General features: G+C 35.5%; 1 protein-coding gene across 3 annotated transcripts in view; it reads left to right on the top strand.

The window, feature by feature from the left end:
* The window catches only part of SGCZ (sarcoglycan zeta), a gene marked incomplete at both ends in the record, with an annotated part of 444,952 nt that overhangs the window by 387,886 nt on the left and 37,615 nt on the right, over positions 1–19,451 (top strand). For 2 of the 3 annotated variants that reach the window (XM_082759042.1, XM_082759041.1), the window contains one exon: positions 3,837–3,959. The exons of the other annotated variant lie outside the window; for it this stretch is intronic. In XM_082759042.1, the coding sequence (XP_082615168.1) occupies positions 3,837–3,959 (123 nt within the window). The remainder of the gene's footprint in view (positions 1–3,836; positions 3,960–19,451) is intronic. 3 annotated transcript variants of the gene reach the window in all.

The raw sequence follows: 19,451 nt of genomic DNA, 5'->3' as shown, positions 1-19,451 counted from the left end.
TTTGATAGCATTGATTACTCTGTAGGCAGTTTAACTTTTCAAAACCATTTTCATAATATTTAGACCTGGTTCCACATCAAAGAGACTGTCTTAACCTGTATTAATTTTTTGTTAGAAATCTCTCAAGTGGCTTGACACTAACCACTGTTTCAGTGATAAGTAATACTGAGTGATGCAGCGTTAAGATGTGATTGCAACATAAAGTAAAAGCCACTTTGTTATAGCATAAAAAAAAAGAAAAAAAAAAAAAAAGTAGTAGAATTGATCTTGGAATGGTAGTTTGACCTAGCTGCATTATAGGGCTACTTATATGCAATGTGATGCTGAAGAGGTACAAATGCCAAGCAGCTAAAATATATTCATTTCTTAGTATAAGGATTTTTTTTGTGTTTTGTTTTTGTTGTTGATTTTATATATATAGCCAATCCTGCAAATTAAGGTCTGCTATTGCAGTTCCTCATCCAAAGTTAGTTATCACAATTACTTTATTCCTTACACATTTTGATATTGAACTTTTACATATAAAACTGAAAACTTGCTCATTATGAAAGTAAACCTATGAGCCAGTTTGATGGACTGGAATGACGCACATACTTTGTCTACAACATTTTCTGCATAATATTACAGAATCACAGAATTTTCTAGGTTGGAAGAGACCTCAAGGTCATTGAGTCCAACCTCCAACCTAACGCTAACAGCCCTCCACTAAACCATATCCCTAAGCTCTACATCTAAGCGTCTTTTGAAGACTTCCAGGGATGGTGACTCCACCACTTCCCTGGGCAGCCTGTTCCAATGCCTCACAACCCTTTCAGTGAAGAAGTTCTTCCTAACATCTAACCTAAAACTCCCCTGGCTCAACTTAAGCCCATTCCCCCTCGTCCTGTCACCAGGCACGTGGGAGAACAGGCCAACCCCCACCTCGCTACAGCCTCCCTTGAGGTACCTATAGAGAGCGATAAGGTCGCCCCTGAGCCTCCTCTTCTCCAGGCTGAACAAGCCCAGCTCCCTCAGCCGCTCCTCGTAGGACTTGTTCTCCAGGCCCCTCTCCAGCTTCGTCGCCCTTCTCTGCACCCGCTCAAGCACCTCGATGTCCTTCTTGTAGCGAGGGGCCCAAAACTGAACACAGTACTCGAGGTGCGGCCTCACCAGAGCTGAGTACAGGGGGACGATCACCTCCCTAGCCCTGCTGGTCACGCTGTTCCTGATACAAGCCAGGATGCCGTTGGCCTTCTTGGCCACCTCAGCACACTGCTGGCTCATATTCAGCCGACTATCCACCATCACTCCCAGGTCCTTCTCTGCCTGGCAGCTTTCCAACCATTCCTCTCCCAGCCTGTAGCTCTGCTTGGGGTTATTGCGCCCCAGGTGCAGGACCCGGCACTTGGCCTTGTTGAACTTCATGCAGTTGACCTCAGCCCATCGGTGCAGCCTATCCAGATCCTCCTGCAGAGCTTTCCTACCCTCAAGCAGATCGACACACGCACCTAACTTGGTGTCATCTGCGAACTTACTGAGGGTGCACTCGATGCCCTCGTCCAGATCATCGATGAAGATATTAAAGAGGACCGGCCCCAGCACCGAGCCCTGGGGGACGCCACTAGTGACTGGCCTCCAACTGGACTTGGCTCCATTCACCACGACTCTTTGGGCCCGGCTATCCAGCCAGTTTCTAACCCAACGAAGCGTGCGCCAGTCCAAGCCAAGAGCAGCCAGTTTCTTGAGGAGAATGCTGTGGGAGACGGTGTCAAAAGCCTTGCTGAAGTCAAGGTAGACCACATCCACAGCCTTTCCCTCATCCACCCAGCGCTTCACTCTGTCATAGAAGGAGATCAGGTTCGTCAGGCATGACCTGCCTTTCATAAAGCCATGCTGACTGGGCCTGATCGCCTGCTTCCCCTGCAAGTGCTGCATGATGACTCTCAGGAGGATCTGCTCCATGAGCTTTCCTGGCACTGAGGTCAAACTGACAGGCCTGTAGTTTCCCGGGTCTGCCCTCCGGCCCTTCTTGTAGATGGGCGTCACGTTTGCTAGCCGCCAGTCGATTGGGACCTCCCCCGATAGCCAGGACTGCTGATAAATGATGGACAGTGGCTTGGCCAGCTCCTCTGCCAGTTCCCTCAGTACCCTTGGGTGGATCCCATCCGGCCCCATCGACTTGTGCACATCTAAGTGCCGTAGCAGGTCACCAACCAGTTCTTCATGGATAATGAGGGCCACATCCTGCTCCCCATCCCCTTCCACCAGCTCAGGGTACTGAGTATCCAGAGAACAACCGGTATTGCCGCTAAAGACTGAGGCAAAGAAGGCATTGAGCACCTCCGCCTTTTCCTCATCTCTTGTAACTAAGTTTCCCCCCACATCCAGTAAAGGATGGAGATTCTCCTTAGTCCTCCTTTTTGTGTTGATGTATTTATAGAAACGTTTTTTGTTATCTTTAACGGCAGTAGCCAGATTGAGCTCCAGATGAGCTTTGGCCTTCCTAATTTTGTCCCTGCACAGCCTCGCTACTTCTTTAAAGTCCTCCTTAGTGGCCTGCCCACTTTTCCAAAGCTTATAAACCCTCTTTTTCCTCCTAAGATCAAGCCACAATTCTCTGTTGAGCCAGGCCGGTCTTCTTCCCCGCCAGCTCGTCTTTGGGCACGTGGGGACAGACCGTTCCTGCGCCATTAAGACTTCCCTCTTGAAGAGCGCCCAGCTTTCCTGGACCCCTCTGCCCTTCAGAACCACCTCCCAAGGGACTCCACCAACTAGCGTCCTGAGCAGCTCAAAGTCAGCCCTCCGAAAGTCCAATACAACGGTTTTACTGGTCCCCTTCCTGGCCTCGCCAAGAATAGTGAACTCCACCATTGCGTGGTCACTCTGCCCAAGACAGCTCCCGACAATCACGTCCTCCACCAGTCCTTCTCTGTTTGTGAAGAGAAGGTCTAGCGGGGCACCACCCCTGGTAGGTTCACTAACCAGCTGCGATGTGTATTCACACATCGGTGCTGATGGGTTGTTCCAGGTGTATGTTAGAAATCTAATTAGGGATTGGGGAAAAAATGTCAGATAAGTATTCCCTGAAATTCTGAAATTTGCCTTACAGATATATACTGTTCCTCATTTTTCAACACAATTTTTTGTTTTCAGTGATTAATAAAAATAAATAATAATAATTTAATATATTTTATTAAAATTAATATAATAATTAAATAATTTAAATATTTTTTAAAAAACAGGCAAAACACTGAAGAATAAGGATAAAACATCTAAATTGCAAATTTGCAAAATTTCAAACAGTTTGGTATCTTCAAATTATCTTTATTGCACTTGTAGATGCAGTCCAATAGATCTGTTTGATTTCATAATTATTTTAGATTTTTGAAGCTTTGAGACATGTGGAACTTATATTTCATAAAGTGAGATGAATGGTGAAGTCTGATTTTTGTTGTTTTTTTTTGTTTGTTGGTTTTGTTTTTTTGTTGTTGTTGTTATTTTTGCCATTCAAGTTAGCAACAGAACTGGCTGAAAAATACCATTATCTGCTGCATTGAGTATTTGATTTTCCTGGAGTAGGCTCCTTTTTTTTTTTTCCCGTTGGCCAGATGCTCCACTTTAAAGTCTGAACAAAGCCCAGAAATCTCTGTGTGACAGAAATGCAGATGTCTGTTTGTATTTTATAATACAATCTACCAGACATATACAATAAGACCACTATTTGATAAAATCCCCTTAAGGCTCTTGTACTCCATGAGTTTAGGGTACCCCATACATACTGATAAATTCTTGATTAATTTTTTTTTTTTCTTTTTTACAAATTATCTCAGATGAAACATTCACTTCCTTTCTTTCAGGAGCTGATGCTGTGGAGGCCCAGTGTAAAAGATTTGAAGTGAGGTCAAGTGAAGGTGGAAGAGTGTTGTTTTCTGCAGATGAAGATGAGATTGTCATTGGAGCTGACAGACTGAAAGTAACAGGTATGGTAATTTTATGGTATTTAAATGAATATTAGTATTTTCCTTTCCTCACTTTAGTAATAATTAATCTATCAGTCATCTGCAAATATTTTCATCCACTGGAGAGAAGAATGTCTTCTCATCATCAGTGAGATTACTTGACCATTACTTGACTTGCAAAAGATATTGCATAATCTAAAAACTGAATTGCTATAAGGACAGATTTGAATTTAAACTCCACAGAACCACCTGTGGAGGACCACCCGTTACCCATAACACAGTGATTTGTTTTTTATATGTTACCGTTAGTAAAGAATTGTTTTGTGGTAGTTATACCATTTGCTTAGGTAAATGGCTTCACAATGATAAAAATTATTGCTATATACCAATACTCTTGTTTTTTCTGTATTCAAAGTATCAGGTCTAACTTTTGTGTGAATCAAGGATGTAGTTTTACTTTAGGAGTCTTAGCTGAATTGTAGTAAGTAGAAATCTTCTCTTGACTTCAACATTTGTTCAATAGAACAAGAAATACAATTCTTATTGTAATATGCATACATATATGTATCTATCAGTAACCCGTTTGATATTAGAAACATATTAACTTATGAAAACAAAAATCAGCTAGGTTTGCTTTAGATAAATATTTAAACTTTGATTAACAACATTAAAACAAAAAAGACAAAAAAAAAAGATGATCTATCTACTCAGAGTCTAGAATTAGATTCAAAATTTAAATTTGCTTCGTCATTGATGGATGTGTCAAGTCTGTATTTGGGTATGCTGGAAGTTTGGAATTTGAAATATGAGCCTACTAATTTGAAAGTTCAATTTTGTAGAAAGTACAAGATGATTCTGCTTTTTTGTTTTGTTTTGATGATTATGATAAGATCCCTTTTTGGTCTGCAAAACATTACTAGCAAGTATAAGCCTTTTAATAAAATTATTAGGTAGTTCTACTTTAATGTAACACCAGATAAAGCATTAAAATACAGCAGGAAATTCAGGGTCAAGCTGAGACTGAACTTTTTTTATAGGCCTCAGAATGAATACAATTGTTGCTTGCCAGAATTTGTGGATTATTTTTCTTACCCTTTCATTCCTGTCTGATCTCTGTTTATCTCTGTAGCCAAACAATCTTTTTAATACTGCTAAACTAAAAGAAACAGTGTTCACAAACAGGCAGCTTACTGGTGCCGCAGTATCCAATACAGTGATTTTCATCTATTTACTAAATGTGGTTTTAGGGGAAGCAGAAATTAATGTTTTGTTGACTCGGCATTTTTTCATAGATAGTAATTTTACAATAATGTGTTTAATAATAAAACATGAGAGAATAACTACAGTAACATGAGAAGTAATGTGAGAGAGTCATACTGGAACCCTATTAGGGTTCAAACTTGATCAGAGTATTAAGTTCTGAGAAAGTTAATCTTAAACATACAGGGGATTCCAAAGTGTCTGCAATAAGTTACAAATTAAAACATCTTACAAACAGCACAGAGGATTAGATTTCCTGACATTAAGAAATATGATCATATGTTGTAGATGTCATGGCAAATTTTTTAATCAGACTTCAAAACCAACTTCAGCAGCCATACTTGGGTACCCACAGCACCTGCTGACTTCAGTGGTATTAGAAAGTAGAACTAATGAAAATTTGTTTAGTGATGCTTGATATGGCATATAAGATTGTTCCTTGTGAAAAGAACAGGGTTTTCTCCCTAATTCTAGAATTACACCTGACCATATGTGTGTTTATATTAAGCACAAAAGAAAAAACTATTTAAAAAAAAAAAAAAAAGTCTAGGAAGGTCTAAGTTAACCTTGCTTTCATATAACCATTTGAGTTTCAGGGATTGCTGTATACCAGTTGACTCCCACCAAAGAAACTTAGTACTAGAGTTGTTTGTACAAATAATTGATTTTCACTTTGTAGTTAAGATGAAAAATAAACAAATGTTAGGATTAGTTATTTTAAGGTTATAAAAATGTAGGCATAGACATTAATTTCTTGTTCACAAGAAAAGGGAAAAAAGGGGAAAGAAAAAACAAAATATTTAGGCAGCAATTAAATATAAAAAAATAAAATAAAAAAATGGCCATTGCATATTGGAAGATCTACTAGTTTCTAAGTTATGTTCATTTAAGTCAGAGAGTTAAATACAAATTATATGTCATTTAAATAGCCTAAAGTCCGACATTTATGTCATTTTCTTCAAAAAAATATGTTAAGGTATTTTGTAATTGTAATTTGAAAGACTAATTTATTTTTTTTAAATCTCTTGAAAATTATTGTCTTCTGATGTATTTTAAAATAGTTTAATGAAGTTAGGATCATTCTTTCTTATCTCTGGATAATCATCTTGATGTCTTAAAATCAGATTTCATTAGTAAACTATCTCATAATTAGGCTACGAAAAGTTAGTTTCAAAATTTTATGCTTTAGATCCATAAAGCCCAGTTTATGTTAGCCCTTCCATCATCTGTTAAGAGAAAAAAACATATATTCTACAGAAAGGAAGAGTATTAGATACATGAGCATTTCTGAAAGGCTTACACAGAAATCTCTCATATCCCAATTTCTGTATCCCTAAAATGCCTTTTTCAGCAGAAGTACTAATCTCCAGCCAAATATTAAAGCTGTAATGAGCTGTAAAACGCTTTACTGTTTACTTCAGTCTAAAGCTGAAATTATTTAAAATGGATTTCCAGGAGGAGACTAGAAGTTATATGATGCATGCAATCTCAAGAAAGTTATTTTAAAAACATCTCCCAGAGGGGTAAAATAAAAATCTTATCTTCATGGAAAGATAAAATAGCAAAACCTTTATTTCTAATTCTTTGAATTCTGTCCAAAGATTCTATGACACCTTTACATTCTTCAGCAAAGACATGAAAGATTATGAGTCCCTGTGAGTTGCATCAATCAGACTGTATTACTCTGTATGACGATATGAATAATGAAATGTGGCAAGGCATCATAATGTCAAACATCGGTGAGATTTTATTTTAGTGCATTTTTCTCAAGTGTGTGTTTTGATAATCATGGTACCTTGGGCTGAATATAGGAAAAGAGTTGTGGAATAACAGAGAAAACAAAATATGTGTATCAGAAAGCAAAAATAAGCTGTGCTTATTTGGGGATAAAACTATCGCATATAGTTATAGTACTACAATGAAAACTTTTTCTTATTTTTTTCTTTATTTTCTTGCCTAGCTGTGAAAAGTGTCTCTTTGGAAACACTTCACTGAGTGGGTCTAATAAATGATGCATCCTGATAATTAATTTTCATAAGCATGCCCATTCTATGGGCATTTATAAACTGCTATGGCAATGTCAGACTTCTCAATTTAGAAAGATGCTTTTGTATTTCACTGCTCTAAAAAAATACTCTTTCATAAGACAGTATAAGAAATTCTTGATTAATAAGCAAATGAAGGATAAAATTTACATCTTCTCATCAATTTTGTAGTATTTTTGTTTTTGTCGATTTTCATACAGTCAGTCTATTCCAGGGAGAAGGATACAGAAGAAATAAGCTAGTAATACAGATATATTTATATTTCCAAGATAAGAAAAATACAGTCAGAAATAGTACTTTTATTTTGTTTAAGAGGTGTTGCAGCAATTTATATCTTCCTTAATTATCTCTTTCAAATTAGGCAATTGGCTGATTGAATTTAGACTTCCGCTTATTCTTCCTTTTAACATTAATTTTACTTTTTTCTTTTATCTGTTCGTTTTTTTCTACTTTATCATTCAAGGAAAGGAGAAAGATAGTTCATTACTTACATGTAAGTAATTACAGCAAATCTAAAGGTTCACCTTTTCCTTTTTGATATCAAACTATAAACCATCATTGAAAAAACAAATTTGCTTCAAATGGTGGTCATTAGTAACCTTGTGAATAAAAACATTTTAAAGGCTAGCTATCCAAAGTTTTTCTATGTGGCAGTGGTTTTGGACTGATTCTAACAGTTCTACCTTAACAGTAATTACCAGGGTGAATAAGAGGCTACAAAAGTAAACTGAAATCAGTATTCCAATTGAAGAAATAACAATTTCTTCTTACATAAGAGTGAATAATTCTTAAAAATTAAATCTCAAATTACAACCCCCACATAAAAGAATTATTTATGTGATATCACAAACTTCTACAACCTTTTTACTTTGAATTCTGAAAATTTAACCACATTCTTTTCAAGTTTTCTACAAAGATGTTTTTGGGCCCTTCTAATTCTGCTTTTCCTTATAATGATACAACTTTTGAAAGCTCTTCTCATTGAAAAAGGGAAGAGAAAGGCATGATGAAATAAGCACATTGGCAAAGAGCAGGGAGATAAGCAGAAATAAGTGGCTACGTTTTTAGTGGATTCCCAGGTTCCTTTCTGCATCGTTGGCTATCCCTTATTTATTACCCTATCCAAATGAATGTACAATGTCTACAGCTTTTTAAAGTCATCTTTGCTCCCTCTGGAACTACAGAGCAAGAGTATCTCTTCGACTTCTGTTACCTTAATCTTAATGCAAAATTTTCTGCCCTAGCTATCTTTTTCATATTTCTCTTAATTGCAGTACGACCTTTTTTATATGTTGTTCTTGTAGAAGAAGTTGAAAACACTGCATTGGTGGCACAGGTGGGTATACAAGCGTATATTGAGATTTGGCTCTATGTCTAGCACAATACCTGAGCAATATGGTAACTTGATTTCTCACAGATATAAATCAGTTGCACTTGCACTTGTTGCTTTTCTATTAATAACGTCAAGGCAAAAATGGATTTACAAAATAAACCAGGTCTTCATTGGAAGCCATTGCTGTTCTGCAGTCAAATCCAGTTGTGTTTTCTAGAGGCCACAAACAAACTTTTTCTAAATAACACAGGCTAGATTGTTTGGGAAATGCTATTAACTTTTATGAAGAAGTAGTTTATTTTGTTTTCTATTACTTTCCGAACTGCTGGCTTATTTTCCTTCATCTCTTATTGCTGCTTATCTGAGTAGTGTGATCTGATTTAGCACAGAACCACAAGTCATTCCTGGATAAAGCTGAATTTTATTACAATGATAATTAATATTTTATCAGTAATATTTTCCTCTAAAAATAAAGAAGCTAATTAAATCTTGTTAGTTAATGTTTTACCAAGCTTTTAGTAGTAGCTCTATAGAGTACAACTGTTTCCATTATTTATTGAAACACCAAACTTTTCAGATATATGTAGCTCCATGTCTGTATTGTGTGAGCTGATATACCTACCTGAAGAGTGAGAATTGTAATAGCATTGAGGCTTGCACATGGCTGAAAAAGTTTGCAGACCATTGCAACCTCATATGAGCCTTGTCAAATAGTGAAGTTATGTAGAAAGATGGAAGTAAGAGGAAGATGGGAGGAGGCTTACTTCAGTTTTTATGGAAACCATCTGAGATTAGTAGTAGGGCACATGTAGGTTTAATCTATTTTGACACCAGTGTAGTGTCAGGGAAAAATCTATGAAATGCTGCCAATAATTTTCATTACACTTTTTTTGGTTTTGTTTTACATTACAGTTTATAAACATTAAAGTTTGTAATTATAAGGGATTCAGGATGGCTTTGATCAAATCTATATGCTCCATTGGATTAAAGATCAGAGCCTTGATGTGTCAAGGAAAACTTCAGAATATACCTCCATACTTACATTCTAATAATATTCTAATAATATCTGGAATTAACATGCAGGTAAGTGTATCAGTGCCTCAGTTTTGATTTTAAGATTATGTTGTAGGACTGTGAGTCTGCAGGCAACTGAAATATAGAAGGGTCTTCCAGAGCAGTTAAAATGAAATGATAAAGTAGAAATATGGCTTATGGCTATAAAAAGGAAATATGACAGAAATATATATATGAATTACAAATTAGGTTGGAAAGATAGAAATAAAATATTTATTACAAGTACTGAAATGTAGAAAAATAAATGCTTATTTGATGTACATTGTTATGACAGTAGACGTATATCTAGTTCCTTCAGAGTCTGGCTAGGAATTTTGGTATGAAAGAGAAAGAAGATCTTGGATTTGCCATGTTCAGTTGGTAGATTGTCATTCAGGACAGATGGAGCTTGTAGTATGAATTTAAACAAGATGAAGAGAAACACTAAATCACTTTAAGCTTGCCTACACAGCCAAATTGTAAGTGACTGTAGTAAAACTATTGTATTTGATGTTGAAGTAAAAACTTAAAACTTTAAGTAGATATGCCAGACTCTCAGGATCCTGACAACTGAATAAAGTAGGATCAGTATCTGTCTAACAAAAACGCATTACATATATAGAACTTCTACTTCCCCAGTTATGAGCATAATAATGTGTACCCCAAAATGTAATATTGTGTTGTATGTAGTATTGAGTGAATAAGATTTCAGATAAGCTTATTTAGATATCAAGGAATCACTTCATCTCCAGACTTTTCTGTGTGAGAGATCAGAATGAAAGGTATTATTACTGCAGGAGTCTGAAAACTTGGCAACATATTAACCTTTCAGGGCATTCCTTTCAAGGAGCAACTGTAGAGTTGATTTCTTGCAGATGTACCTGAATGCCAAAACTGAAAGTTTTGTAGGCAAGTTAAAAGTGGTGAAACTAACTAAATAAATTACTTATCCATGACATTGCCCGGATACATTTTTACCTTCTTGTTGAACATAGAATGCATCCCCAGCCATCTCAGATTGCAGTCAGTATGTGCTTACATCAGCCTGCAAGTGCATATGTAGATTGTTGGAGATCTGCAGTTACCTAAGGATAATGGCAATTTGTTTGCAAGAAAAAGATTTTGACTTTTGTCAGTTTAAGAAAAACATGCTAAGGAACATAGTGACTGGACTTAATAAAAGAAGTTTCTCTGCAAAGGAAGTAGATCCAAAAGGAGATAAATGTGCAGACAGCTCTGTGGACCTGGCAGCCCAGGAAAATACAGTCAGTTTGCTACAGCCATTCTACTGAGAAATTTTCAAGGTCGTGCTCTATTGACGGAGACAGCATATAATCAGGTAAAAGAATGGAAAAGATTAAAAACAAAACAAAACAGCAAAACAATACTCTCCTGAGGGGAAAATCATCCCCTACCTGGCTACCCAGAGAGTCATTTTTTCTGTAACCTGTTCTTTCTGAATGGCTCTCCTTCCATCCTTCCATATTCAACTGGTTTTTTTGGGGTGGGGTGTGGGGAGAGGAAATATTATCAGTTATAAAAAAAAAAAAAAACATGGACTATAACCTGTTTTATTCAAAGCTGCTGGCAGAACTTAGCCAGCAGCTTCCCTAAGTTAGTGAAGAGACTATTTGCTCAGATCGAGTACAGGAATACATGACAATATTGATAAAAAGACTGATTCGAACTTCCAGATTGAATCTGTCTTCTGGTTAAACCTTTGACATCAAGCATAAGGTATTGGATATTTGTTGCCAATCTAAGAATGAAGACTTTTGAAAACTTTCAATAGGTGTAATCATATCCGCAGTCATGTTGCACATTCCCTGTTGAATGACTGTGCCAGAGTTCAGAGATCTAATTTACAGCAATTCCAGTTTTCATGGATCTGAATGGTATGATAACAGGCAAGACCATGATTACATGGTCTATATAAGTGCTAGAGTCCAGTAGAAAATTGTTCCATTATTAGTAAACTGAAGTAATTCTTAAACCAGACCAAACCAACTAATTTTGAAACAAACACTAAACATTCAGAAAGGTTCGATAAAGGAACTGGATATGAATTGGATTCAGATTTTGTAGTAACATTCCAGGTCTAAAAACCTGAGTTAAACTTGACACTTGCATGCCCTCAGGCTTTGGTAGATTTGAAAATACACATTTAAATTACAGCAGTCAGACCCATCTCTATTTTTAAATATAGCTACCCACAGGAGGGAAAGGTGAATCATAAAGGAGCTCCTGCATTCCCACTTTTTTTTTTTTGCCTTAAAATACTTTCTTGTGATTTATTACTGCCTGGGGGGGGGGGAGGGGGGGTGGGGGGAAGGAAAAAGGGAAAAAGGAGTGTTGAACGTAAGGGTCAGGCTGCAAAGCACTATAGGATTTAGGTTCAACCAAAAGGGTATTTGAAAACAATATGATAATGAAAGTGCAGACCAAGAATACCTTGCTTTGTCCTGGAACAGTATTCTAGTTAAATTCTGGGAAGAGGAGCTCATTTAAATTTCAATTTGTGAAGCTTTTGAAACAAGAGGAATTCTATTACATTTTAGAAAATATTGCTAGCATCCAACTTTTTCCAAAAAAATACACAGTAGTTCCTCTTATTGTGCTTCATGTAATACATGTCTGAACTGCACTTTGTTTTCTCTGAATCCTATGTGAAGCCACTATAGAGTGGCTTTTATTTGGGAGGGGGGGGGGGAGGGGGCTTATCTAAATGGCAAAATTTTTATCCAACGTTCACTATGAGCTAATGTAGTTAGTAGGCATAAATTGCATAGTGCAATTATATGAGAATATGTCATAACATAAACTATACTTCCAAAACGTATGTCAGTGAACTAAATTTAGGTAGAAAGCAACTGAAAGGATAAATACAGAAATTTAAGTTGATTCTAAAACAAAGACATATAGATTATTGGGAGTGTTTTGTTGTTGAATAAGCACGTTTCTGCATTCAAAGTTTAACTGTATTTTTTACCTTAAATGTTCAAAATATGACATACTGCAGGGTGATCTTTGTCTCTCTTCTTTCTCTGTATATGTACAAACAATGATTCCAGTAAAATGAATAAATGAAAACTATATATATATACCCATTTTTCTGATATGGAAAAGATACTAAGCTGTTAGCAGCATAGTCTGTAATTTGTATTTCTGACTTTGGTTCATGACACATTGCATGACATTATTGAAGTATTCACAGGAAGGTACTTTTTGAATCCATGGCAATCACAGTTCAAAACAAAGCTTTATTCAGAGGAGAAGTTAGCACTTTTCCACCAGTAACACTTTGGACTTCACTATTATCCATAGATATTTATAAACCAGGTATGCAGGAAGAGCTTTGAAAAATGTAGATTCAAATTATTTTTGCTCTGCAATACATCTCAAAGCTTATTTACAGCAAATTCCTATAAGCTTGGAATAATTTAGGAAGCCATTCCAGAAAAATAAAATCAAATCTCTTATAAAAATATGGCCTGCAGCCTTCAGCCTACGTTGAGACTGTAAATTCCTGTCCTCATTGTGGCTAATGACAAGTTTACATTTCACAGTGTCTGACAGCATTAAATTCAGCACACCAACACACAAACATAATAAGCCATTATTTTGGATATAGTAAAATATCATCAATGTATATAAGCCTTTGAATAAATATTAGAATTAAAAGTATAGAACAACATGAGTTTGCACAAAGTGCAGAAAGTACTAAAGTGCATAAGTATGTATAAAGATGAAGTGTAGACAGAATTATAGATAAAAGTGTATAAGGATTCCGAATGGGTAATGTAAATTCCAGAAATAAGACTAGCAAAAATCAACATAAATAAATAAAAGTGTATGTGATAGGAATCATCTCATAAAAGCAAAACCCTTAATATTTAAGCAGAAATGGATGCATCTAAAGAATGTATAACTGCTCTGAGGTTCAGAACGCACATGGAATTAGTTCTCATAGGTAATAATGAAAGGGCGAAGATGACAATGTAAAGGTAATAATGAAAGGGCATGTGGTAATATTGACAAGAATACCAAAAAAGTGTATACAGGAGAAGCTTTTTTATAGGTGAAAAAATAAATAAATAACAAAATAATAAAAAAGTCTAATGCACAGGATCTGGCAATAGCGTTTTAGAATGCTTGGGGGCCTCTTGTCTGCTTTGACTACTGAGATGTGCATCTTTTAGGAAAAAATATTGGTAAAAATGCAGGCTATACAAAAGATTTATGGATTATAAGGATGACAGAGTCTTGAAAAAGTAATGTAAGAAGAGTAGTTAATCCATGGGAAGGAAAACTCTGATAGGGCAGCCACCATATTAAAAGAACATCCCCTCTTTGAAAGTTACAGGAAAACACAATGACAAAGCAAAATTAAATTGACTTCTGGTGGTCAGATTTGAAATTGCAGAGAATTTGTAAGACTTACAGGAATCCTCAAAAAAAGTTAGGAAGAATTTTGGATCGCAAGATGAATTGAGAACATCATGTGATGCAAGAAAGTCAAATATCATGCTGGAGTGTATAAATAAGCCTGAAGATTTGCTTAATTCTACACTGGCAAGGTCCTATCCAAAGCATTTTGTCCAGTTTGGCATAACCATTGTTCAGTAAATAACTGGACAAAATCCAAAGCCATGAGATTGATTAGTTGTTGATGTTGCTGTTCAGCTTGAAGAAAAGAGTATCAAAGGGAATATGATAACAGTCTTGAGGCCTTGAAAATTAGCCTATTGAAAAACAAGGAATCCTCTCTATCTGTAAAAATAAAAGTCTTTTTAATGCAAAAAAAAAAAATAATAGTGAAACACTGGAGTAATTTAGCTGTAGAGAATGTAGAATTTCATCATTTTGTTCCACATAATTATGCCAACAGCTTTTGAGGATGAGATGGTTGATCCTGATTTAGTTTTGAACTTAATGATCACAGCAAAGAATAAGCCTTAGAGGAGATCAAATTTTTATTATTATTATTTTTTATCTCCAGTAACAAACCAACTAATAAGAATTCAATAAAATTCCTTCTTTGTAAACTTAGCAGCATTGTCCTCTTTGCAGCTATTACTAGTACACTTCTCACAAGTCTCTGCTTGTTTAAAATAAATCTTCTTTGTGTTAATTTTAAATGTTGCATGTGGTTCTACAATCCACATAGAATCTTTTAATTTTAAATAATTTTAACTGCTTCATATTATTTATTATCTCATTTTAATACATTATGACTAATGTTTTGGGCTTTGCTGAGCTCTTATTTATCAGAACAAACTAAAGGAACCCTACCTCCCACTTGAATTTATTCAGTAATTATTGAAAAAAAAAGTTTCTTTCCATTAAAAAACAGGAATAATTTTGTGGGAGAATAATTTAAAGTTGATACATGGAGTGTCCGTATTATTTGCTAACAATTTATAGAAAATGTGAAAATAATAAATTATATGAGCTTTTATTCTGAAACAGTGAGTGTTGCAGACAATTTAGCAAGGTCATTTAGGTTTCAGTAATGTCTAGAAGATAGCAGTATAGCAATATTCTGCTGTTCTACCTACAATACTCATAGAAGAGTCAGAATTTTGGTTGAAATTTACACTAGAATAATTCTAACTAACGTGTTAGTTTTACTTATGCTCTTTAAGTTTTTTTATATTTAATAAAACATTTGGTAGAAAAAATCAAGCTGGGAGTGTACAAAAAAAAGATCAGTATATGCATTTGCACCCAGCTCTACCCATTTCTCTCTCTACTAATCATTCATGAAGCCTATAAATTACAAAGCACTCATTTTGACTTTTGAATGTATTTTTGTTCAAACTAACTATAATTTCCCTTATTCTATTTTGCAATGTAAAAGAATAGCAAATAATTTATTTCTTAAGATTTTCCTCATCGTTAATTATAGCAATACTGATGTCTCTTTGTAAATAGCATAATGGCAGTTCTCTGAGAGAACTGGGATAGCTCTCCTGCTATAGAAGGAAGGTTATGTGCTCTGCACCAAGGTCCAGCAAGTATTGTTTGTACGGCCAGCACCTACTTTCTTGGATTTCCCTGCTGCCTTTCAGCATATGAGACAGAGACGGGCTTTCAGGGACAGGCTAGAAGCTTACCAACTTGAATGTCTGCATCATTTCATCTAGGCTTAATGCTGTTGCTCTGCCTTGTTCCAACGAAGTCCTTCAGCATTCCCATCCCACCCACAAGTCTGTTGACTATTTGACAAGTCTATTCAGTCTATCGTCTATTATCAGTCTACTGACAGCTTGATTATTTCTGTTACTTACAGCTTTATTTCTTTACCTTGTGAATGCTTTCGTTTGTTAGAAGAGTTGTCATTAAGATGAGCACAAGTCTTTCAGATAGAATAGAACTTCATAACCTACTACCATTCCTATTCCAAACTCTTCTGTCAGCCAAACCAGGTTTTCAGAGCAGGCACTGCTCCAGTGGCAAGCCTCCTCCTTCTGAGATCTGATCATCAGACAAGCATCTTAAGGTAAGTCTAAACAGTATACTATACATGGTTACAAATAACTTTTTCCCTTGCTTGAAGTCTAACGGCACCATCCAGCATATATGGTCTTGAGACTGGAAATTGCATTGGTGTAGCCCCTGAATGGACTTTCCAGATCAGACCAATCATCTTTCTTGGAGAACACCTTTCAATTGCTTTAGACCTCAACTGATCAGTTCTGTTAAGGAATTCATCTCTTTATTCTTTCCTCTTTCTTAGAATTTAATTCCTAGATTTGAGAGTTACTTGGTTATTTAGGCCATGATAGGATGAACACAACAGTGACAATAATTTTATAGTCATGGGACTGATCTAAGAACCCCTGACAGCATAGCTTCTTTCTTTAAATGTATGAATAACGCCAGGCTCAAACAATTTCCTAACAATAGAAGTAATATACTTTTTTAAAGTCACGTTAAGCAGTTCCACTGCAGAAATGTGTGAGTTTTCCATTGTGAAACTTGTAAACATAGTGCATTTCTCTAGTTTTTAATTCTTGTTTGAGTAAATAATTCATGATGGTGCTTTGGTTATGATTACTTTGTTGTGACCTGTTAAGATTCAAAATGCAAGCTATTTTGACATGCATTAGAAGTATGTTTGTTTCATTATTGAATAAGCTTAATCCTGGGAATTTAGTTGCCCATGCAAAACCTGTAATTAAAATACCAAGATGTATTTTACCGTACTCATTTTCAAAACACTGTGATCGCAAACATTCTTTTCAGTAAAATAATCCTATAGAATATTTTTATCAAAGCAAATATAAAACTTCTCCATCCTTGCAAACCCCCATCAAGGGAAAGGAACCTGGAGCTTGACATCAGTTTAGGGCTTTCCTCTTAATTGTTTAGAAGCAAGAATGAGCCTTGAGCAAATGAATTAAATTGACTTCTAAGTTCATCAGAGCTTTGTACTTAGACTGGACTCATCAGTTAACTAGTCTGTATTTCTGCAGGTTTGCTTTTTTTTGTTTGTTTATTTGCTTGCTTGCTTGCTTTTTGTAGCAACTATGAATGACGCAGGTTGTTATAAATTTTTCTCACTCATGGTATGTCATTTTAATTATCTCACTGATATGAACACATTTACCTTTTCCAGAACTCCGTTCTCTATCCTTTGGATTTGAATCTGCAAGCATTCTGATACTAATCCTACAATGCATGTGTAGAATGAATTTTGGTCTTGTGAGTTGTACAACTGAAGCTAAAACACAATGAGGAACATTGTGTTTGGAACAATGTGTTCTGGACTAGAGTAATAAATAGCCACTAGGATCATGGCTGAGTTTTATTGAGTCACTTGGTTTTTCCTTCTGTAGTAATTATCATTCCCATTTGTTTTAAATTTATAAATAATTTAAAAAGGACCTCTTCCTATTAAGTATTTAAATTCTTTGCAGATAATTTATCTTTTACTTTTCTGCTGTGCTTATAAATGAATCTAGTAGCATATATTTTATGTTTGACACATTCCTAAAAGGCTTTATTATTCATTTCATTGTCCATCATTTCTAATTTTTATTATTTTTTCCAAAAGTTTTTTCTTTTTAAAATTATAACTTTATATTGTACATTTGTGCATAACACACACACTCATGCACACACAAATGTCTTCCAGTTCTTCCAGACAGTCTTATTTCTTTACAAATTCCAAAATGTCATTTAGCTCAAGTGGAGACGTTTCCCTTAAGATTTTTCCCATCCTCATTCCAAAAACAATCTGATAGTGTGATAGAAGTGACAGGCAAGTACCATAGCTTACATCGCTTACAGTGTAACTAGAAATAGTGCTCTTTTCATGTCCTTTTTCTGCATCACTTTCTGCAAAGAAAGTGTGTTATGGTTGTCAAAGGTCTAGATACAGTACATGTAAAGCTTTCAAAGTACCAAGATACCACATGCCAAGACACGAGATGTATCCAACATCAACAAAGCAAAATACTAGTGGTAGCAGAAGGCTAGATTCACTTGAAAATTTCTTTTCCTAGTTTATGGTCAAATGCATGAGTTGGAGTTGGTAGTTTCATCTGAAAGTCTTTTCTCATTAAACATCAAAGGGAAACACTTTTTCGTGAAATATTTATTTTCATATCAAGCAAACCAGCTGCATTATTTTTGCTATTTTTATCTTAGCAGAATTACCAAATGATGGACGATTTTTTAAATTTGTTTTTACACTCACAGTGTGGAGTAGAGAAAACCCAGTAGATAAAGCATACTGTGCAGAAAGAATATTTATCAACGAGTTTGTTTCATGTTTGAGCTGTCAGGATTGTTTTCAGGCTTTTTATAGTTGCAGGTTTATTTCTTCTCACTGTAATTCTTGGTCTTGCCTACCCAGTTTATATTTAGATTTCGGATGAAAGCTAAAAACCAATTAGAGCTTCAGAACTTAAACCTTTAATGAATTTTTTTTTCTTTATGACAGCTAAACTAGAAGTTTCTCAGAACAATTTCATTATGGAAAAGTATTTATGTGAAAAAATAGCATAGACATTAAGAGGAACTTTTGATACAAAACCTTTGAAAGGAAAAGGGCAGAGTTGAGTACCCTGCTGAAAAGAAAAAAAAATCAACAACACTATTTACTGTGCTAAGATGTCTGAAGGGCAGAGTGAGAGTAAAGGACCAGGAAGACTGAATTTAAAGGAAATACATTTATTTGGAAGGTTTAAAAATATAAGAACAGAGGTCTTTCCAAATGAGGATCTTATCAGTGAGAGCTGGAAGACTGGATTGCTAATCGTTATAATAATTAATTGAATAATGCAAGAAAATAACTCTTAGACATGGTCTGAAGAACATGCAAATTAAGAAAGGATTTCTTTTTGTTTCTTAAACTATCTCTAATGTGGTCTTTTGTTCATAGCTGGACATAGGAAATATGTTATTTCTGTAATTTTAACTTAAAAAAAGCTAAAGCAAAAAAAGTGATTTCAAGATAGCTGTCAAACTGCCTGACATTCTGTTCCCTAGACCTGACAGTCCTGGTGGTGCCTGGTGTTCAGTATTCTATTCTGAAAGCACCTGAATATAATGCAGCTTGGTTTCTAAGAGGATGTGAGCAACAGGTTTCTCTGGCAGCTGACCACACAGATTTTTAATGCAGAAATTAAGCCTTTCTGTGCTTTTTGCCAGACATTGCTTAGTAGCAAGGCAATTAAAAATGCTTAAGCCTTCTGGTGAATTTATGATAGGTGTATTGCAGAGTGATTTTTGAGTCTCTTTTGACTCACCAACAGTAAAAGAGCAAACACTAGCCTAGGGTTATGCCACAAGAGTCATGGCATAGCTTGGCTG

This window comes from Aythya marila (genome assembly GCF_965140915.1).
Source record: "Aythya marila genome assembly, chromosome: 4".
NCBI lineage: Eukaryota > Metazoa > Chordata > Aves > Anseriformes > Anatidae > Aythya > Aythya marila.
The sequence above is the reverse complement of the archived record's forward strand: the minus strand, read 5'-3'. Positions and strand labels throughout refer to the sequence as shown.